Source organism: Oncorhynchus gorbuscha, linkage group LG16 (assembly GCF_021184085.1).
Source record: "Oncorhynchus gorbuscha isolate QuinsamMale2020 ecotype Even-year linkage group LG16, OgorEven_v1.0, whole genome shotgun sequence".
NCBI lineage: Eukaryota > Metazoa > Chordata > Actinopteri > Salmoniformes > Salmonidae > Oncorhynchus > Oncorhynchus gorbuscha.
Genome location: NC_060188.1, coordinates 94,317,063 through 94,341,062, shown reverse-complemented (window position 1 = coordinate 94,341,062; position 24,000 = coordinate 94,317,063). Strand labels below are relative to the sequence as shown.

The 24,000-nt window shown below is 45.7% G+C and overlaps 1 protein-coding gene across 1 annotated transcript in view; it reads left to right on the top strand.

Moving 5' to 3' along the window:
* Positions 1-24,000, top strand: part of dcc (DCC netrin 1 receptor) — a 670,683-nt gene that overhangs the window by 423,787 nt on the left and 222,896 nt on the right. The window contains 3 exon segments of the mRNA XM_046305873.1: positions 4,964-5,118; positions 6,059-6,207; positions 23,954-24,000. The exon segment at positions 23,954-24,000 is cut by the window's right edge and continues 92 nt beyond it. Of these exon segments, the coding sequence (XP_046161829.1) occupies positions 4,964-5,118; positions 6,059-6,207; positions 23,954-24,000 (351 nt within the window).

Here is a 24,000-nt window from a genome sequence, read left to right as displayed (position 1 = left end):
ACAGGTACTGTTAAATACTACTGGGTCAGCAGGTTAAATACTACACGGTCAACAGGTACTGTTAAATACTACTGGGTGAGCAGGTTAAATACTACACAGTCAACAGGTACTGTTAAACACTACTGGGTCAGCAGGTTAAATACTACACGGTCAACAGGTACTGTTAAATACTACTGGGTCAACAGGTACTGTTAAATACTACTGGGTCAACAGGTACTGTTAAATACTACACAGTCAACAGGTACTGTTAAATACTACTGGGTCAGCAGGTTAAATACTACACGGTCAACAGGTACTGTTAAATACTACACGGTTAACAGGTACTGATAAATACTACACAGTCAACAGGTACTGTTAAATACTACATGGTCAACAGGTACTGATAAATACTACACGGTCAACAGGTACTGTTAAATACCACACGGTCAACAGGTACTGATAAATACTACACAGTCAACAGGTACTGTTAAATACTACACGGTCAACAGGTACTGTTAAATACTACACAGTCAACAGGTACTGTTAAATACTACTGGGTCAGCAGGTTAAATACTACACGGTCAACAGGTACTGTTAAATACTACACAGTCAACAGGTACTGTTAAATACTACACGGTCAACAGGTACTGTTAAATACTACACGGTCAACAGGTACTGTTAAATACTACTGGGTCAGCAGGTTAAATACTACACAGTCAACAGGTACTGTTAAATACTACTGGGTCAGCAGGTTAAATACTACACAGTCAACAGGTACTGTTAAATACTACTGGGTCAGCAGGTTAAATACTACACAGTCAACAGGTACTGTTAAATACTACATGGTCAACAGGTACTGTTAAATACTACACAGTCAACAGGTACTGTTAAATACTACACAGTCAACAGGTACAGTTAAATACTACTGGGTCAGCAGGTTAAATACTACACGGTCAACAGGTACTGTTAAATACTACACGGTTAACAGGTACTGATAAATACTACACAGTCAACAGGTACTGTTAAATACTACACGGTCAACAGGTACTGTTAAATACCACACGGTCAACAGGTACTGATAAATACTACACAGTCAACAGGTACTGTTAAATACTACACAGTCAACAAGTACTGTTAAATACTACACAGTCAACAGTAACTGTTAAATACTGCATGGTCAACAGGTACTGTTAAATACTACACAGTCAACAGGTACTGTTAAATACTACACGGTCAACAGGTACTGTTAAATACTACACAGTCAACAGGTACTGTTAAATACTACTGGGTCAGCAGGTTAAATACTACACGGTCAACAGGTACTGTTAAATACTACACGGTTAACAGTTACTGATAAATACTACACAGTCAACAGGTACTGTTAAATACTACACGGTCAACAGGTACTGATAAATACTACACGGTCAACAGGTACTGTTAAATACCACACGGTCAACAGGTACTGATAAATACTTCACAGTCAACAGGTACTGTTAAATACTACACGGTCAACAGGTACTGTTAAATACTACACAGTCAACAGGTACTGTTAAATACTACTGGGTCAGCAGGTTAAATACTACACGGTCAACAGGTACTGTTAAATACTACACAGTCAACAGGTACTGTTAAATACTACACGGTCAACAGGTACTGTTAAATACTACTGGGTCAGCAGGTTAAATACTACACAGTCAACAGGTACTGTTAAATACTACTGGGTCAGCAAGTTAAATACTACACGGTCAACAGGTGCTGTTAAATACTACTGGGTCAGCAGGTTAAATACTACACAGTCAACAGGTACTGTTAAATACTACTGGGTCAGCAGGTTAAATACTACACAGTCAACAGGTACTGTTAAATACTACTGGGTCAGCAGGTTAAATACTACACAGTCAACAGGTACTGTTAAATACTACACGGTCAACAGGTACTGTTAAATACTACACAGTCAACAGGTACTGTTAAATACTACACAGTCAACAGGTACTGTTAAATACTACTGGGTCAGCAGGTTAAATACTACACGGTCAACAGGTACTGTTAAATACTACACGGTTAACAGGTACTGTTAAATACTACACGGTCAACAGGTACTGATAAATACTACACGGTCAACAGGTACTGTTAAATACCACACGGTCAACAGGTACTGATAAATACTACACAGTCAACAGGTACTGTTAAATACTACACGGTCAACAAGTACTGTTAAATACTACACAGTCAACAGTAACTGTTAAATACTACTGGGTCAGCAGGTTAAATACTACACGGTCAACAGGTACTGTTAAATACTACACAGTCAACAGGTACTGTTAAATACTACACGGTCAACAGGTACTGTTAAATACTACTGGGTCAGCAGGTTAAATACTACACAGTCAACAGGTACTGTTAAATACTACTGGGTCAGCAGGTTAAATACTACACAGTTTACAGGTACTGTTAAATACTACTGGGTCAGCAGGTTAAATACTACACAGTCAACAGGTACTGTTAAATACTACTGGGTCAGCAGGTTAAATACTACACGGTCAACAGGTACTGTTAAATACTACTGGGTCAGCAGGTTAAATACTACACAGTCAACAGGTACTGTTAAATACTACACGGTCAACAGGTACTGCTAAATACTACTGGGTCAGCAGGTTAAATACTACACAGTCAACAGGTACTGTTAAATACTACTGGGTCAGCAGGTTAAATACTACACAGTTTACAGGTACTGTTAAATACTACTGGGTCAGCAGGTTAAATACTACACAGTCAACAGGTACTGTTAAATACTACTGGGTCAGCAGGTTAAATACTACACGGTCAACAGGTACTGTTAAATACTACTGGGTCAGCAGGTTAAATACTACACAGTCAACAGGTACTGTTAAATACTACTGGGTGAGCAGGTTAAATACTACACGGTCAACAGGTACTGTTAAATACTACTGGGTCAGCAGGTTAAATACTACACGGTCAACAGGTACTGTTAAATACTACTGGGTCAGCAGGTTAAATACTACACGGTCAACAGGTACTGTTAAATACTACTGGGTCAGCAGGTTAAATACTACACGGTCAACAGGTACTGTTAAATACTACTGGGTCAGCAGGTTAAATACTACACGGTCAACAGGTACTGTTAAATACTACTGGGTCAGCAGGTTAAATACTACACGGTCAACAGGTACTGTTAAATACTACTGGGTCAGCAGGTTAAATACTACACGGTCAACAGGTACTGTTAAATACTACTGGGTCAGCAGGTTAAATACTACACGGTCAACAGGTACTGTTGGTCTGGTCCATTGAGGTGAAGGCATCATAGACCTCTAGTGTGACTCCGGCTTGTCTTCTAGATCAGTAGTGATCTCAGGATAAAACACAGACACGGATCAAACTCCTTTCCTTCAACACATCTGAGATGTGTTCATTCAATCTGATTCCATCCCAAATGGAAACAGATTGTCAAGGGCTCTGGTCTAAAGTAGTGCATTATATAGGGAATAGGGTTCCATAGGGCTCTGGGCTAAAGTAGTGCACTATATAGGGAATAGGGTTCTATAGGGCTCTGGTCTAAAGTTGTGCATTATATATAGGGAATAGGGTTCCATAGGGCTCTAGGCTAAAGTAGTGCACTATATAGGGAATAGGGTTCTATAGGGCTCTGGTCTAAAGTTGTGTATTATATATAGGGAATCGGGTTCTATAGGGCTCTGGTCTAAAGTAGTGCATTATATATAGGGAATAGGGTTCTATAGGGCTCTGGTCTAAAGTTGTGCATTATATATAGGGAATAGGGTTCCATAGGGCTCTAGGCTAAAGTAGTGCACTATATAGGGAATAGGGTTCTATAGGGCTCTGGTCTAAAGTTGTGTATTATATATAGGGAATAGGGTTCTATAGGGCTCTGGTCTAAAGTAGTGCATTATATATAGGGAATCGGGTTCTATAGGGCTCTGGTCTAAAGTAGTGCACTATATAGGGAATAGGGTTCCTTTTTGGCCACATCTTCTTTCTTCTCCAACTGTGTATGAAGTTGTTTCATTGAATCTGAACTTTGGTGAATGGTTATTTTATTAGCTAAATATAATTGTTTATTTTTTGTTGTCCACGAGTCTATGTAGGGTGTCATTTCTAAGTCTATTTCAGGGCCCATCTCGTCAGTGATGACAACGTGCTGAAATGGATTACGGTTTTCGGAGTAGGGATTACGTGGATTGGCATTTTGGAAAGGACGTCTGTGGCCATTTTTGGTGCTTTATTCTGATCCTGTCTCTCGTTGCTTTCTGGGTTTCCTGTGTGGGGGTTTCCTGTGTGGGGAGCTTCCTGTGTAGGGGAGTTTCCTGTGTGGGGGAGTTTCCTGTGTGGGGAGTTTCCTGTGTGGGGGAGTCTCCTGTGTGGGGAGTTTCCTGTGTGGAGGAGTCTCCTGTGTGGGGGAGTTTCCTGCGTGGGGGAGCTTCCTGTGTGGAGGAGTTTCCTGTGTGGGGGAGTCTCCTGTGTGGGGGAGTTTCATGTGTGGGGGGAGTCTCCTGTGTGGGGGAGTCTCCTGTGTGGGGGGGTCTCCTGTGTGGGGGGGTCTCCTGTGTGGGGGAGTTTCCTCTCTCTCTGTGTGTTTGCTGTGTCAGGGAGAGGTCTGTGAACGTGTCTGTTGTTGTTTCAGGGAGAGGTCTGTGAACGTGTCTGTTGCTGTTGCTGTTTCAGGGAGAGGTCTGTGAACGTGTCTGTTGCTGTTTCAGGGAGAGGTCTGTGAACGTGTCTGTTGTTGTTTCAGGGAGAGGTCTGTGAACGTGTCTGTTGCTGTTTCAGGGAGAGGTCTGTGAACGTGTCTGTTGTTGTTTCAGGGAGAGGTCTGTGAACGTGTCTGTTGTTGTTTCAGGGAGAGGTCTGTGAACGTGTCTGTTGTTGTTTCAGGGAGAGGTCTGTGAACGTGTCTGTTGTTGTTTCAGGGAGAGGTCTGTGAACGTGTCTGTTGCTGTTTCAGGGAGAGGTCTGTGAACGTGTCGGAGCCAGAGACCCTCCAGTTGACTGTCAGTAACCTGAAGCCAGAGGAAACCTACTCCTTCAGAGTGGTGGCCTACAACGACAACGGGCCTGGAGAGAGATCCGAGACACTCAAACTCACCACGCAGCCAGAGTGTGAGTAAACACACACGCACGCACACACACGCAACCTTACTGTATAGGTACAGTGTTTATCTTTTTTTTATCAGGCCTAAAGACATTATCATTAGAGTTAGGTATGGGTAATGGGTCCTTCTGTAGCTCAGTTGGTAGAGCATGGCGCTTATAACGCCAGGGTAGTGGGTTCGATTCCTGGGACCACCCATACGTAGAATGTATGCACACATGACTGTAAGTCGCTTTGGATAAAAGCGTCTGCTAAATGGCATATATTATTATTATTATATATATAAAACCATTAGCATTACATTGACAACAAGTAATGACCTGGTGTTATAATGCTGTGTCGTCATTTCTAATGATGTTTAAAGCCTTACAAAGTGATGGAGCTTAGACTGTAAGCCTTACAAAGTGAGGGAGCTTAGACTGTAAGCCTTACAAAGTGAGGGAGCTTAGACTGTAAGCCTTACAAAGTGAGGGAGCTTAGACTGTAATCCTTACAAAGTGAGGGAGCTTAGACTGTAAGCCTTACAAAGTGAGGGAGCTTAGGCTGTAATGGGTTAAAGTCTTACAAAGTGAGGGAGCTTAGACTGTAATGGGTTAAAGTCTTACAAAGTGAGGGAGCTTAGACTGTAATGGGTTAAAGTCTTACAAAGTGAGGGAGCTTAGACTGTAATGGGTTAAAGTCTTACGGCGACGGAGGATTGGAGTGATGCCTTGGAGGCACCTCAATTTAGTGGAGAAGGAATTATGTTTAACTCTCCTGTTCTCCATGTATCTATGTGTGTGTGTGTGTGTGTGTGTGTGTGTGTGTGTGTGTGTGTGTGTGTGTGTGTGTGTGTGTGTGTGTGTGTGTGTGTGTGTGTGTGTGTGTGTGTGTGTGTGTGTGTGTGTGTGTGTGTGTGTGTGTGTGTGTGTGTCGTTCTGATCCGATCATGTGTTCCTGTCCCAGCAGTGCTGGTCCCCGGGCCGGTGGAGAACCTCCAGGTAGAGTCCATCTCCCCCACCTCCATCCAGGCCTCCTGGGACGCCCCGGTCTACGCCAACGGGCCCCTGCTGGGGTACAGACTGCTCTGGACTGAGACACCCTCCGGCAAGGAACAGGTACATGTTTCTCATGGTCCAATCTGACACAGATGGAAGAGCTAACTATAGCTCTGGGTTATATGAGTTCACCTGAAAATGGCACGGGCCAGTACTAAGTTCTCTCTCTATTTTCTCTGGAAGTAATTAGCATAATTACATCTGATTGGTTTAAATGGATTAAGAAGGAAAAAAATTCCACAAATGTACTTTTAACAAGGCACACTTGTTAATTGAAAAGCGTTTCTGGTGGCCACCTCATGAAGCTGGTTGAGACAATGCCAAGAGTGTGCAAAGCTGTCATCATGGCAAAGGGTGGCTACTTTGAAGAATCTCAAATCTAAAATATATTTGTATTTGTTTAATACTTTTTTTGGTTACTACATGATTCCATATGTGTTATTTCATAGTGTTGATGTCTTCACTATTATTCTACAATGTAGAAAATAGTAAAAAATAAAGAATAACCCTGGAATGAGTAGATGTGTCCAAACTTTTGACTCGTACTGTAAATATAGAAGTATATAATATATATATATATACCCCATTGCAGTTCATATAGATGTACACTTCTGTTAATTAGTTTGGGGTCACTTAGAAATGTCCTTGTTTTTGAAAGAAAAGCACATTTTTTGTCCATTAAAATAACATCAAATTGATCAGAAATACAGTGTCGACATTGTTAATGTTGTAAATGACTGTTGTAGCTGGAAACGGCTGCTTATATTATGGAATATCTACATAGGTGTACAGAGGCCCATTACAGTATATATAGAAGTATATAATATTCCACCCCATTACAGTACATATAGTATATATAGAAGTATATAATAGACCACCTCATTACAGTACATATAGTATATATAGAAGTATATAATATACCACCCCATTACAGTACATATAGTATATATAGAAGTATATAATATACCACCTCATTACAGTACATATAGTATATATAGAAGTATATAATATACCACCCCATCACAGTACATATAGTATATATAGAAGTATATAATATACCACCCATTACAGTACATATAGTATATATAGAAGTATATAATATACCACCCCATTACAGTACATATAGTATATATAGAAGTATATAATATACCACCACATTACAGTATATATAGAAGTATATAATATTCCACCCCATTACAGTACATATAGTATATATAGAAGTATATAATATACCACCCCATCACAGTACATATAGTATATATAGAAGTATATAATATACCACCCATTACAGTACATATAGTATATATAGAAGTATATAATATACCACCCCATTACAGTACATATAGTATATATAGAAGTATATAATATACCACCCCATTACAGTACATATAGTATATATAGAAGTATATAATATACCACCCCATCACAGTACATATAGTATATATAGAAGTATATAATATACCACCCATTACAGTACATATAGTATATATAGAAGTATATAATATACCACCCCATTACAGTACATATAGTATATATAGAAGTATATAATATACCACCACATTACAGTATATATAGAAGTATATAATATTCCACCCCATTACAGTACATATAGTATATATAGAAGTATATAATATACCACCACATTACAGTATATATAGAAGAATATAATATACCACAGTACATAATGTATTTACACCCTCTGCCACGTGCAAATGAAGAAGTTGATCGTTGTTGTTTAGAATTCTATTTCATGTCTTCCTGGAAGGCACTATGCCGTATGCAAACACACACACACTCCCTCCCTCCCTCCCTCCCCCTCCCTCCCTCCCTCCCCCTCCCTCCCTCCCTTGTCCCCTCCTCCTCCCTCCCTCCCACTCACCCCTCCCTCCCCCCTCCTGCCCCTCTCCCCCCTCCCACTCTCTCTCCCCCTCCCTTCCTCCAACCTCCTCCCTCCCACTCCATCTCCCTCCCTTCCTCCAACCTCCTCCCTCCCACTCCATCTCCCTCCCTTCCTCCAACCTCCTCCCTCCCACTCCATCTCCCTCCCTTCCTCCAACCTCCTCCCTCCCACTCCATCTCCCTCCCTTTCTCCCCCGTCCCCCTCCCTCTTCCCCTCCTGCTCTCCCCTTCCTCCACCCTCTCCCTCCCAGGCCCCCTCCCTCTTCCCCTCCTGCTCTCCCCCTCTCTCTCCCTCCCTTCCTCCAACCTCCTCCCTCCCACTCCATCTCCCTCCCTTCCTCCAACCTCCTCCCTCTTCCCCTCCTGCTCTCCCCTTCCTCTACCCTCTCCCTCCCCATCCCCCTCCCTCTTCCCCTCGTGCTCTCCCCTTCCTCCACCCTCTCCCTCCCCAAGCCCCCTCCCTCTTCCCCTCCTGCCCTCCCCTTCCTCTACCCTCTCCCTCCCCATCCCCCTCCCTCTTCCCCTCCTGCCCTCCCCTTCCTCTACCCTCTACCCTCTCCCTCCCCATCCCCCTCCCTCTTCCCCTCCTGCCCTCCCCTTTCTCTACCCTCTCCCTCCCCATCCCCCTCCCTTTTCCCCTCCTGCCCTCCCCTTCCTCTACCCTCTACCCTCTCCCTCCCCATCCCCCTCCCTCTTCCTCTCCTGCCCTCCCCTTCCTCTACCCTCTACCCTCTCCCTCCCCATCCCCCTCCCTCTTCCCCTCCTGCTCTCCCCTCACTTTCTCGCCTTCCTCAACCCTACCCCTCCCTCTCCCCCACCCCCCGTCCCCCTCCCAATAACAGACTATCAACACCACCAATAGGTTCATCCCCATGCGTAAAGCCTTTGAATACAGTAGTAGTCCAATTAGCAAAATGCCACTGTATTTGTTTAGCTGTACATAATTATATTTAATTTCTTCCTGGAAGGGACTATGAAAACACACACACACACACACACACACACACACACACACACACACACACACACACACACACACACACACACACACACACACACACACACACACACACACACACACACTTCCTTCCTTTGAGATCCCTCCTTGTGAAGCATGATCTCCCTCCATTTATCCCAGGTTGTGGTGTGGGTCTGGCTGGCTGACTCGGCCAATCCCTGACCTGCAGATGTTGTCGCAGTGGGAGAAGGGACAAGAGGTTGTTGTTACTGACACACAGACACAAACACAGTGTGTGGTCTAGCACGTAGCAGGCCAGGCCAGGCAGGAATGATTTACAGTTACCTCCAAAAGTATTGGCACCCTTGTTAATTTTAAATACTGGTGAAGTAATATGGCTACAGGTTCATCTGCCTCACCTAAAGACCATTCTGGTGGGAAGCTGCTATAGACCACCAAGTGTTAACAGTCAGTATCTGGATAACAAGTGTGAAATGCCTGATAATATATGTGATATAAATAGAGAGGTATATTTCCTGGGTGATTTTAAATATTGACTGGCTTTCATCAAGCTGCCCACTCAAGATAAAGCTTCAAACTGTAACCAGTGCCTGCAGCCTGGTTCAGGTTATCAGTCAACCTACCAGGGTAGTTTACAAACAGAACAGGAATGACATCATCAACATGTATTGATCACATCTTTATTAATGCTGCAGAAATTTGCTTAAGAGTGGTATCCAAATCCATCGGATGTAGTGATCACAATATACTGTATATAGCCGTCCTTCTACACCTGCTTGCTTGCTGTTTAGGGTTTTAGGCTGGGGGTTTCTGTACAGCACTTTGAGACATCCGCAGATGTAAGAAGGGCTTTATAAATATATTTGAGTTGATAAATATGATTAGTAGCCATATCTAGGGAAAATAAAACAAAGTTCCAAAGGCTGGGCCTAATATAGTGTATCAGAGGTCATTACAATCCGTTTTGTAGTGATTCCTATGTCGGTGATGTAAATAATATTTGTTGGTCTGTGGTGTGTAATGAGGAGCAACCAGACGCTGCTGGTCTGTGGTGTGTAATGAGGAGCAACCAGACACTGCTGGTCTGTGGTGTGTAATGAGGAGCAACCAGACGCTGCTGGTCTGTGGTGTGTAATGAGGAGCAACCAGACGCTGCTGGTCTGTAATGAGGAGCAACCAGACGCTGCTGGTCCGTGGTGTGTAATGAAGAGCAACCAGACGCTGCTGGTCTGTGGTGTGTAATGAGGAGCAACCAGACGCTGCTGGTCTGTGGTGTGTAATGAGGAGCAACCAGACGCTGCTGGTCTGTGGTGTGTAATGAGGAGCAACCAGACGCTGCTGGTCTGTGGTGTGTAATGAGGAGCAACCAGACGCTGCTGGTCTGTGGTGTGTAATGAGGAGCAACCAGACGCTGCTGGTCTGTGGTGTGTAATGAGGAGCAACCAGACGCTGCTGGTCTGTGGTGTGTAATGAGGAGCAACCAGACGCTGCTGGTCCGTGGTGTGTAATGAGGAACAACCAGACGCTGCTGGTCTGTGGTGTGTAATGAGGAGCAACCAGACGCTGCTGGTCCGTGGTGTGTAATGAGGAGCAACCAGACGCTGCTGGTCTGTGGTGTGTAATGAGGAGCAACCAGACGCTGCTGGTCTGTGGTGTGTAATGAGGAGCAACCAGACGCTGCTGGTCTGTGGTGTGTAATGAGGAGCAACCAGACGCTGCTGGTCTGTGGTGTGTAATGAGGAGCAACCAGACGCTGCTGGTCTGTGGTGTGTAATGAGGAGCAACCAGACGCTGCACTTGACACATTTATGAAACTACTTATTCCAGTTACTAATACGCACCCATTAAGAAAATGACCTTTAAAACTGTTAAAAAACTGTTAATTAATAATATAATATATGCCATTTAGCAGACGCTTTTATCCAAAGCGACTTACAGTCATGTGTGCATACATTCTACGTATGGGTGGTCCCGGGGATCGAACCCACTACCCTGGCGTTACAAGCGCCATGCTCTACCAACTGAGCTACAGAAGGAATTGAAAAATTGTATGGTTAAGAGGGATGAGGCAAAATAAATGTCAAATAAAACTGTCTGTACAACCGATTGGCCAACGTATTGCAAATTGAGAAATCATGTGACTAAACTCATGTGTCGCTCGTCGTTGGAATGAGGTGAGGACCAAAGCGCAGCGTGGTAAGTGTTCATCATATATTTATTATTCCCGAGAACACTAAACAAAATAACCAAGGAGAAATGAAACAGTTCTGAAAGGTGACATACACATAACAGAAAATGACCCACGAAACACAGGTGGGAAAAGGCTGCCGAAGTATGATTCTCAATCAGAGACAACTAACGACACCTGCCTCTGATTGAGAACCATACCAGGCCAAACATATAAACACAACATAGAAAAAGGAACATAGATTACCCACCCCAACTCACAGCCTGACCATACTAAAACAAACAGACTACCCACCCCAACTCACACCCTGACCATACTAAAACAAACAGACTACCCACCCCAACTCACACCCTGACCATACTAAAACAAACAGACTACCCACCCCAACTCATACCCTGACCATACTAAAACAGACTACCCACCCCAACTCACACCCTGACCATACTAAAACAAACAGACTACCCACCCCAACTCACACCCTGACCATACTAAAACAAACAGACTACCCACCCCAACTCACACCCTGACCATACTAAAACAAACAGACTACCCACCCCAACTCACACCCTGACCATACTAAAACAAACAGACTACCCACCCCAACTCACGCCCTGACCATACTAAAACAGACTACCCACCCCAACTCACGCCCTGACCATACTAAAACAAACAGACTACCCACCCCAACTCACGCCCTGACCATACTAAAACAAACAGACTACCCACCCCAACTCACGCCCTGACCATACTAAAACAAACAGACTACCCACCCCAACTCACACCCTGACCATACTAAAACAAACAGACTACCCACCCCAACTCACACCCTGACCATACTAAAACAGACTACCCACCCCAACTCACACCCTGACCATACTAAAACAAACAGACTACCCACCCCAACTCACGCCCGGACTATACTAAAGCAAAGACATAACAAAAAAAAACTAAATAATAAATAAAATCTAAATAAAAAAGAATAAGAAACTTTACTATGAAACAAAGATAAATGATATAAAGATGGTAGAAAGCTTTGGAGCACCTTAAATGAAATTCTGGGCAAAAAGGCAAACTCTGATCCATCATTCATTGAATCAGACGGCTCATTCATCACAAAACCCACTGACGTTGCCAACTACTTTAATGATTTGCCAGCAACAAACACTGACACTATACATCCAAGTATATCTGACCAAATTACGAAAAACAACCATTGCATTTTTTGAATTCCGTATGGAAGAAGTAAAAAAAATGATTGTTGTCTATCAACAATGAAAAAGCACCGGGGTCTGACAACTTGGATGGAAAATGACTGAAGATAATAGCGGACGATATTACCAATCCTATTTACCATATTTTCAATTTAAGCTTACTAGAAGGTGTGTGCCCTCAGGCCTGGAGGGAAGCTAAAATCATTTCGCTTTGAGTAAAGCCAGAGTGTCTATGTATGCGGATGACTTAACACGTTAAACGCCAGCTACTACAGCGACTGTATATAGTCATGGCTCTATGTAGTACTGTGGAATAGAGTTCCATGTAGTCATGGCTCTATGTAGTACTGTGGAATAGAGTTCCATGTAGTCATGGCTCTATGTAGTACTGTGGAATAGAGTTCCATGTAGTCATGGCTCTATGTAGTACTGTGGAATAGAGTTCCATGTAGTCATGGCTCTATGTAGTACTGTGGAATAGAGTTCCATGTAGTCATGGCTCTATGTAGTACTGTGGAATAGAGTTCCATGTAGTCATGGCTCTATGTAGTACTGTATAATAGAGTTCCATGTAGTCATGGCTCTATGTAGTACTGTGGAATAGAGTTCCATGTAGTCATGGCTCTATGTAGTACTGTGGAATAGAGTTCCATGTAGTCATGGCTCTATGTAGTACTGTAGAATAGAGTTCCATGTAGTCATGGCTCTATGTAGTACTGTGGAATAGAGTTACATGTAGTCATGGCTCTATGTAGTACTGTGGAATAGAGTTCCATGTAGTCATGGCTCTATGTAGTACTGTGGAATAGAGTTCCATGTAGTCATGGCTCTATGTAGTACTGTGGAATAGAGTTCCATGTAGTCATGACTCTATGTAGTACTGTGGAATAGAGCTCCATGTAGTCATGGCTCTATGTAGTACTGTGGAATAGAGTTCCATGTAGTCATGGCTCTATGTAGTACTGTGGAATAGAGCTCCATGTAGTCATGACTCTATGTAGTACTGTGGAATAGAGTTCCATGTATTCATGGCTCTATGAAGTACTGTGGAATAGAGTTCCATGTAGTCATGGCTCTATGTAGTACTGTGGAATAGAGTTCCGTGTAGTCATGGCTCTATGTTGTACTGTGGAATAGAGTTCCATTGTCACGCCTTGGTCATTGTATTTTGTGTTTTTGTTATATGTTTGGGTAGGCCAGGGTGTGACATGGGTTTATATGTTGTGTTTCGTATTGGGGTTTGTATTAATTGGGATTGTGTATGATTAGGGGTGTGTCTAGTTAGGCTTGGCTGCCTGAGGCGATTATCAATTGGAGTCAGGTGATTCTCGTTGTCCTGGATTGGGAACCGTATTTAGGTAGCCTGAGTTCGCGTTGTTTTTTGTGGTTGTTTGTTCCTGTCTCTGTGTTAGTCACCAGATAGGCTGTAATAGATTCCACGTTCCGTTTGTTGTTTTGTATTTATTCAGTTATTTCATGTACCGCGATTTATTTCATTAAAGTCATGAGTAACCTACACGCTGCATTTCGGTCTGACTCTCTTCTTACAACAGACGAACGTCGTTACAGAAACACCCACCACCATTCACAGACCGAGCAGCGTGTAAACTGGCAGGAGCTAAAGGAGGACGTTATGGACAGCAGAAGCATGGATTATACGACGTGGGAAGAAATTGACAGGTGGGCGGCCGACCCAGAGAGAGTGCAGGAGCCCGCCTGGGATTCGCTTCAGCAGTGCGAAGAGGGCTACAGGCTAATGGAGTCTAAGAGGAAAACACGGCGACGCAGAGCGAAAACCGAAAGTAACGGGGGAGAGCGCAGAGAGAGTGGCTGAGTCAGGAGTCAGACCTGAGCCTACTCTCCCTGTTAATTGTGAGGAGAAGCAATATGAGGACTTCTGGTCTTGGGAGATGATATTAGACGGTAAAGGACCCTGGGTGCAGCCGGGAGAATATCGCCGTCCCAAGGATGAAATAGATGCGGGTAAAGCGGAGAGGCGCAGGTATGAGGAGGCAGCACGGCGACGCGGTTGGAAACCGGAAAACCAGCCCCCAAAAATTATTGGGGGGTGGCTAGAAGGGAGAATAGTTATGCCAGGTAGGAGACCTGCGCATACGCCCTGTGCTCACCGTTGGGCTAGAGAGACCGGGCAGGCACCGTGTTATGCTATGGAGCGCACAGTGTTTCCAGTGCGGGTGCAGAGCCAGCTGCGGCACATACCAGCCCTTCCTATTGGCCGGGCTAGAGTGGGCATCGAGCCAGGTAAGCTTGGGCAGGCTCGGTGCTCAAGAGCTCCAGTGCGCCTGTACGATCCGGTCTATCCAGAGCCACCTCTACACACCAGTCCTCTGGTAGCAGCTCCCCGCACCAGGCTTCCTGTGCGTGTCCTCGCGCCAGTACCACAAGTTCCAGCACCACGCACCAGGCCTCCAGTGCACCTCGCCTGTTCAGCGCAGCCAGCGCTTTTCTCCTCTCCTGCGCTGTTGGAGTCTCCCGCCTGTTTAGCGCAGCCAGAGCTTTTCTCCTCTCCTGCGCTGCCGGAGTCTCCCGCCTGTTTAGCGCAGCCAGAGCCTTTCTCCTCTCCTGCCCTGCCGGAGTCTCCTGTCTGTCCAGCGCGGCCAGTGCTCCCAGTCGGCCCAGCGCGGCCAGTGCTCCCAGTCGGCCCAGCAGTCGGCCCAGCGCGGCCAGTGCTCCCAGTCTGCCCAGCGCCGCCAGTGCTCCCAGTCTGCCCAGCTCCGCCAGTGCTCCCAGTCTGCCCAGCGCCGCCAGTCTGCCCAGTGCCGCCAGCGCCGCCAGTCTGCCCAGTGCCACCAGTCTGCCCAGCGCCGCCAGTCTGCCCAGCGCTGCCAGTCGGTCCAGCGTCGCCAGTCTGCCTGGATCCATGTGTTCCATGTAGTCATGGCTCTATGTAGTACTGTGGAATAGAGTTCCATGTGGTCAACCACAGGAAGGGTAGCTGCTGCTAATCGGGATCCTTAATAAACCCCCAGGAAGAGTAGCTGCTGCTAATGGGGATCCTTAATAAATACAAATCCCAGGAGGAGACCGTCTCTATATCTCTCTCTCTTACTCTTTCTCAGTTTAATTCACATTTAAGGGGCTTTATTGGGAAACATTATGTGTACTTTGCCAAAGTGAAAAAGATCATAAACAAAACATTAATATGGGTTGTATTTATAATGGTGTTTGTTCTTCACTGGTTGCCTGTAACGTAGTTCGTCTGTTGTTTGAAGAGAGTCAGACCGAAATGCAGCGTGTAGGTTACTCATGACTTTTAATGAAGATAATGCGGTACATGAAATAACTGAAAATATGAAAACAACAAACGAGTGAAACTAATTACAGCCTATCTGGTGACTAACACAGAGACAGGTACAATCACCCACGAAATACAACGCGCACTCAGGCTACCTAAATACGGTTCCCAATCCGAGACAACGAGAATCAGCTGACTCCAATTGATAATCGCCTCAGGCAGCCAAGCCTAACTAGACACACCCCTAATAATACACACTCCCAATTAATACAAACCCCAATACGAAATACAACATATAAAACCATGTCACACCCTGGCCTACCCAAACATATAACAAAAACACAAGATACAATGACCAAGGCGTGACAGAACCCCCCCCCCCCCCAAGGTGCGGACTCCGGGACGCACCTCAAGAGCATAGGGAGGGTCCGGGTGGGCGTCTGTCCATGGTGGCGGTTCTGGCTCGGGACGTGGACACCACTCCATAAATGTCCTAGTTCCTCCCCTTCACGTCCTAGGATAATCCACCTTCTCCGCCGACCATGGCCTAATAGTCCTCACCCTGATCCCCACATAACAGAGGGGCAGCTCGGGACCGAGGGGCAGCTCGGGACAGAGGGGCAGCTCGGGACAGAGGGGTAGCTCGGGACAGAGGGGCAACTCAGGACAGAGGGGCATCTCAGGATAGAGGGGCATCTCAGGATAGAGGGGCATCTCAGGACAGCAGGGCAGCTCAGGACAGAGGGGCATCTCAGGACAGAGGGGCAGCCCGGGACAGAGGAGCAGCCCGGGACCGAAGCAGCCCGGTACTGAGGGGAAGCCCGGTACTGAGAGGGAGCCCAGTACAGAGAGGCAGCCTAGTACTGAAAGGAAGCTCAGTACTGAGAGGAAGCTCAGGCAGGTAGTAGGCTCCGGTAAATCCTGGCTGGCTGGTGGACCTGGATGATTCAGGTTGTCTGGCCGATCTAGAAGATCTTGGCAGACTGGCACTTCTGGCGGATCCTGGCAGACTGGCACTTCTGGTGGATCCTGGCAGACTGGTGACGCTGGGCCGACTGGCGGCGCTGGGCAGACAGGAGACTCCGGCAGCGCAGGAGAGGAGAAAGGCTCTGGCTGCGCTGAACAGGCGGGAGACTCCAACAGCGCAGGAGAGGAGAAAAGCTCTGGCTGCGCTAAACATGCGAGGCGCACTGGACGCACTGGGCCGACTGGGAGCACTGGTGGCGCTGGACAGACAGGAGACTCCGGCAGCGCAGGAGAGGAGAAAGGCTCTGGCTGCGCTGAACAGGCGGGAGACTCCAACAGTGCAGGAGAGGAGAAAAGCACTGGCTGTGCTGAACAGGCGAGGCGCACTGGACGCGCTGGGCCGACTGGTAGCACTGGTGGCGCTGGACAGACAGGAGACGCCGGCAGCGCAGGAGAGGAGAAAGGCTCTGGCTGCGCTAAACAGGCTGGAGACTCCGATAGCACAGGAGGGGAGAAAAGCACTGCTGTGCTGAACAGGCGAGGCGCACTGGAGGCCTGGTGCGTGGTGCTGGAACTGGTGGTACTGGCGCGAGGACACGCACAGGAAGCCTGGTGCGGGGAGCTGCTACCGGAGGACTGGTGTGTAGAGGTGGCTCTGGATAGACCGGACCGTGCAGGCGCACTGGAGCTCTTGAGCGCCGAGCCTGCCCAAGCTTACCTGGCTCGATGCCCACTCTAGCCCGGCAAATAGGAAGGGCTGGTATGTGTCGCAGCTGGCTCTGCACCCGCACTGGAAACACCGTGCGCTCCATAGCATAACACGGTGCCTGCCCGGTCTCTCTAGCCCAACGGTGAGCACAGGGAGTATGCGCAGGTTTCCTACCTGGCATAACTAGTCTCCCTTTTAGCCCCCCCCAATAATTTTTTTGGGGTGACTTTCCGGTTTCCAACCGCGTAGCCGTGCTGCCTCCTCATACTTGCGCCTCTCCGCTTTAGCTGCTTCTATTTCCTCCTTGGGACGGCGATATTCTCCCGGCTGCGCCCAGGGTCCTTTACCGTCTAATTCCTCCTCCCATGTCCAAATCTCCAAATTATGCAGTCTCTCCCATTGCAACTGCTCTTCACGATTAACAGGGAGAGTAGGCTCAGGTCTGTTTCCTGACTCAGCCACTCTCTCTCTGCGCTTTCCCCCGTTACCTTCGGTTTTCGATCTGTATAACCGTGCTTTCCTTTTCGATTCCATACGTGTATAGCCCTCTTCGCATTGCTGTAGGGAATCCCAGGCGGGCTCCTGCACTCGCTCTGGGTCGGCCGCCCACCTGTCGATTTCTTCCCACGTCGTATAATCCCTGCTTCTGCCGTCCATAACGTCCTCCTTTAGATCCTGCCAGTTCACACGCTGCTCGGTCTGTGAATGGTGGTGGGTGATTCTGTAACGTAGTTCATCTGTTGTTTGAAGAGAGTCAGACCGAAATGCAGCGTGTAGGTTACTCATGACTTTTAATGAAGATAATGCGGTACATGAAATAACTGAAAATATGAAAACAACAAACGAGTGAAACTAATTACAGCCTATCTGGTGACTAACACAGAGACAGGTACAATCACCCACGAAATACAACGCGCACTCAGGCTACCTAAATACGGTTCCCAATCCGAGACAACGAGAATCAGCTGACTCCAATTAGGAATCGCCTCAGGCAGCCAAGCCTAACTAGACACACCCCTAATAATACACACTCCCAATTAATACAAACCCCAATACGAAATACAACATATAAAACCATGTCACACCCTGGCCTACCCAAACATATAACAAAAACACAAGATACAATGACCAAGGCGTGACATTGCCCTTTTCTTTGTGGCAACAGGTCACCCATCTTACTGCTGTGATGGCACACTGTGGAATTTCACCCAGTACATATGGGAGTTTATGAAAATCGGGTTTGTTTTTTCAAATTCTTTGTGGATCTGTATAATCTGAGGGAAATATGTCTCTCTAATATGGTGATACATTTGGCAGGAGGTTAGGAAGTGCGGCTCGGTTTCCACCTCATTTTGTGGGCAGTGTGCACATAGCCTGTCTTCTCGTGAGAGCCAGGTCTGCCTACGGCGGCCTTTCTCAATAGCAAGGCTATGCTCACTGAGGCTGTACATAGTCACATTTTCCTTAAGTTTGGGTTAGTCACAGTGGTCAGGTATTCTGCCGCTCTGTACTCTCTGTTTAGGGCCAAATAGCATTCTAGTTTGCTCTGTTGTTTCTTTCCAATGTGTCAAGTAATTCTCTTTTTGTTTTCTCATGATTTGATTGGGTCTAATTGTGTTGATGTCCTGGGGCTCTGAGGGGTCTATTTGTGTTTGTGAACATCTTGCTTAGGGGACTCTTCTCCAGGTTCATCTCTCTGTAGGTGATGGTTTTGTTATGGAAGGTTTGGGAATCTCTTCCTTTTAGGTGGTTGTAGAATTTAACCACTATTTTCTGGATTTTGATCATTAGCGGGTATCGTCCTAATTCTGCTCTGCATTATTTGGTGTTTTACTTTGTAGACTGAGGATATTTTTTCGGAATTCTGCATGCAGTCTCAATTTGGTGATTGTCCCATTTTGGGAAGTCTTGGTTGGTGAGCGGACCCCAGAGCTCACAACCGTAAAGGGCGATGGGTTCAATGAGGCCGGGTATATTTTTAGCCAGATCTTAATTTGTGTGGCCGGGTGCGGCAGTCTTTTCTCACCAATTATATACATTTTGAAGAGGGCGTAAGCTGCATTCTTGTCTCACTCACAGGAAATGTGTGTTGTTTTGCCAATTTTAACATGTTGTTGTGTACATGGATCTCATAATGTTGTATGTTTTTTTAATGACGTGCCTTTCCTTATTGTTCCGTAGTGTAATTCTGTATTGTTTTAGTGATTCACCATAGTGAAGGCGTAGGCTCAGGTTTTCTGCGTCACGCCCTGACCTTAGATATCTCTGTTTTCTTTATATTTTGGTTAGGTCAAGGTGTAACTATGTTTTATATTGTCTAGGGGTTTTGTATGTCTAGGTGTTTTGTATGTCTAGGGGTTTTGTATGTCTAGGTGTTTTGTATGTCTAGGGGATTTGTATGTCTAGGGGTTTTGTATGTCTAGGGGTTTTGTATGTCTAGGGGTTTTGTATGTCTAGGGGTTTTGTATGTCTAGGTGTTTTGTATGTCTAGGGGATTTGTATGTCTAGGGTTTTTGTATGTCTAGGTGTTTTGTATGTCTAGGTGTTTTGTATGTCTAGGGGATTTGTATGTCTAGGGTTTTTGTATGTCTAGGTGTTTTGCATGTCTAGGTGTTTTGTATGTCTAGGGGATTTGTATGTCTAGGGGTTTTGTATGTCTAGGGGTTTTGTATGTCTAGGGGATTTGTATGTCTAGGGGTTTTGTATGTCTAGGGGTTTTGTAGGTCTAGGGTTTTTGTATGTCTAGGGGTTTTGTAGGTCTGTGTGTAGTTGCTTGTCAGCACTCGTTTGCTTCACGGTTCGTTTTGTTATTTTGTTAGTTTGTTCAGTGTTCATTATTGAAATAAATTAGAATGTACGGATACCATGTTGTGCCTTGGTCTCATCATTATAACAAACGTGACATTCTGGGTCTCTATGTTTTTGGTTGGATAAGTTATTCTATTCCTTCTATTCCTTAAGTTGATGCATTCTTCATCAAACCATTTGTGACCCGATTCAGGAAACTAGACGCATGTCGCTTGTCATGGCTTCACAGGAGAACCCTTTGAATGTAAAACCTTCTCAAACATATAATCAAATCAAATCAAATTGTATTGGTCACATTCGCATGGTTAACAGATGTTATTGTGAGTGTAGCGAAATGCTTGTGCTTCTAGTTCTGACAGTGCAGGAATATCTAACAATTAATCTAACAATTCCACAACCACTGCCTAATACACACAAATCTAAGTAGACGAATGGAATAACAATAACAATATATGAATAAGAATATATAAATATTATACCACCACGTCCAACGAACAAATTGACGGTCTTCCTCCTCTTCATCTGAAGAGGAGAGGCGAGAAGGATCAGAGGACCAAAATGCTGCGTGGTTTGTGTTCATCTTGAATTTTAATAAAGAAAACACTGAACACTGAAACACACTATACAAAAACAATAAACGAAATAACGACCGTGAAGCTAAATGAGAACTGTGATGACACAAGCAATCAATATAGACAATCACCCACAAACACACAGTGAAACCCAGGCTACCTAAATATGATTCTCAACTAATGACACCTGCCTCTGATTGAGAACCATACTCGGCCGAAACATACAAATCCCAAAATCATAGAAAAACAAACATAGACTACCCACCCCAACTCACGCCCTGACCATACTAAATAATGACAAAACAACGGACATAAAGGTCAGAACGTATGTCCTTGACGTAGAAGCTGTTTTTCAGTCTCCCGGTCCCAGCTTTGATGCACCTGTACTGACCTCACATTCTGGATGGTAGTGGGGTGAACAGGCAGTGGCTCGGGTTGTTGTTGTCCTTGATGATCTTTATGGCCTTCCTGTGACATCGGGTGGTGTAGGTGTCCTGGAGGGCAGGTAGTTTGCCCCCGGTGGTGCCTCTTGCAGACGGCACCACCCTCTGGAGAGACTTGCGGTTGTGGTTTACCAGGCGGTGATGCAGCCCCGACAGGATGCTCTCAATTTTGCATCTGTAAAAGTTTGTGAGGGTTTTAGGTGACAAGTCAAATGTCTTCAGCCTCCTGAGGTTGAAGAGGCACTGTTGTGCCTTCTTCACACACTGTCTGTCTGGGTGGACCATTTCAGTTTGTCTGTGATATGTACGCAGAGGAACATAAAACTTTCCACCTACTCCACTGCTGTCCCATCGATGTGGATAGGGGGTCTTCGTTGTTTTGTTGGCTTTGAGTGAGAGGTTGTTTTCCTGACACCACACTCCAAGGGCACTCACCTCATCCCTGTAGGCTGTCTTGTCATTGTTGGTAATCAAGCCCGCTACTTTTGTGTCGTCTGCAAACTTGATGATTGAGTTGGAGGCGTGCGTGGCCACGCAGTCATGAGCAGACAGGGAGTACAGGAGGGGGTTGAGCACGCACCCTTGTGGGGCCCCAGTGTTGAGGATCAGTGAAGTGGAGGTGTTGTTTCCTACCTTCACCACCCGTCAGGATGTTCACATGTGAACTTTCATGTGCCTTAATAACCATCTGTAAATACGAATAAAATGGTTTGTGTTGTTAATTTTCTTAGGTTGTCTGCTTGATATTTTTTAGATTTGATAGGGAAACTGTCAAAAACACGGTTTTAAAATATGTTTTATTCTGCCAAGTTTACATTTTCACTATTACAGTGCCCCCCCTCTCTCTCTCTCTCTCTCTCTCTCTCTCTCTCTCTCTCTCTCTCTCTCTCTCTCTCTCTCTCGCTACCTCCTCCCTCTCTCTCTCTCCCTCCTTCTCGCTCTCTCCTCCCTCTCTCTCTCTCCCTCCCTCCTCCTCCCTCTCTCTCTCTCCCTCCCTGTCGCTCCCTACTCCCTCACTCTCTCTCCCTCCCTCCTCCCTCTCTCTCTCTCTCTCTCTCTCCCTCCCTCCCTCCCTCCCCCTCTCTCTCTCCCTCCCTCCCTCCTCCCCTCTCTCTCTCTCCTTCTCGCTCTCTCCTCCCTCCTCCCCCTCTCTCTTTCCCTCCCTCCTCCCTCTCTCTCTCTCCCTCCCTCCCCATTCTCTCTCTCTCCCCTCCCTCCTCCCCCTCTATCTCTCTCCCTCCCTCCTCCCCCTCTCTCTCTCTCCTCCTCCCTCCTCTCCCTCCTCTCCCTCTCCTCTCTCTCTCTCTCTCTCTCTCTCTCTCTCTCTCTCTCTCTCTCTCTCTCTCTCTCTCTCTCTCTCCTCCCTCCCCCTCTCTCTCCTCTCCCTCCCTCCTCCCCCTCTCTCTCTCTCCCTCCCTCTCCCTCTCCAGCTGAAATGAAACATTCTTTCTGACAGCTTTTGTACTAACAATCACATGAGATGATATTAGGTATTTTTTTTATTCATAACTCTTGTTATATGAGAAAGGAGGAAAGGCCTTGGGTATCTTTAATGTGGCTATACAGTATGAGCCACCGAATGTTTAATGAGTCATCCTCTGTCCTGAATAAATACCTACATGTGCTACTTGATATTAGGCATTTTTCTGGCTGTTGAGAATGTGTTTTCTGATTATTAATTTGCTGTTGAAATCATTCGCTATGCACTACATGCTTTCAGGTCATTATTGTAAAGAGGTATGTGTTCTCTCATGTGTTAACATTGCCAAAGCAAGTGAGGTAGATAATATACACAAGTGAAATAAACAATACAAATTAACAGTAAACATTACACTCACAGAAGTTTCAAAACAGTAAAGACATTACAAATGTCATATTATATATATATATATATATATATACAGAGTTGTAACAATGTACAAATGGTTAAAGGACACAAGGGAAAATAAATAAGCATAAATATGGGTTGTATTTATAATGGTGTTTGTTCTTCACTGGTTGCCCTTTGCTCTTGGCAACAGGTCACAAATATTGCTGCTGTGATGGCACACTGTGGAATTTCACTCTCTCTCTCTCTCTCTCTCTCTCTCTCTCTCTCTCTCTCTCTCTCTCTCTCTCTCTCTCTCTCTCTCTCTCTCTCTCTCTCTCTCTCTCTCTCTCTCTCTCTCTCTCTCCTCTCTGTCTCTCTCTCTCTCTCTCTCTCTCTCTCTCTCTCTCTCTCTCTCTCTCTCTCTCTCTCTCTCTCTCTCTCTCTCTCTCTCTCTCTCTCTCTCTCTCTCTCTCTCTCTCTCTCTCTGTCTGTCTGTCTGTCTGTCTGTCTGTCTGTCTGTCTGTCTGTCTGTCTGTCTGTCTGTCTGTCTGTCTGTCTGTCTCTCTCTCTCTCTTTCTCTCTCACTCTGTCTTTCTCTCTCTCTCTCTCTCTCTCTCTCTCTCTCTCTCTCTCTCTCTCTCTCTCTCTCTCTCTCTCTCTCTCTCTCTCTCTCTCTCTCTCTTTCTCTCTGTCTGTCTTTCTCTCTCTCTCTCTCTCTCTCTCTCTCTCTCTCTCTCTCTCTCTCTCTCTCTCTCTCTGTCTTTCTCTCTCTCTCTGTCTTTCTCTCTCTCTCTCTGTCTTTCTCTCTCTCTCTCTCTCTCTCTCTCTCTCTCTCTCTCTCTCTCTCTCTCTCTCTCTCTCTCTCTCTCTCTCCCTCTCTCTTTCTCTCTCTCTTTCTCTCTCTCGTTCTCTCTCTCTCTCTCTGTCTTTCTCATTCTCTCTCTCTCTCTCTCTCTCTCTTTCAGAGTGTGGAGGTGAACGGGCAGAGTTATAAGATGGAGGGACTTCAGAA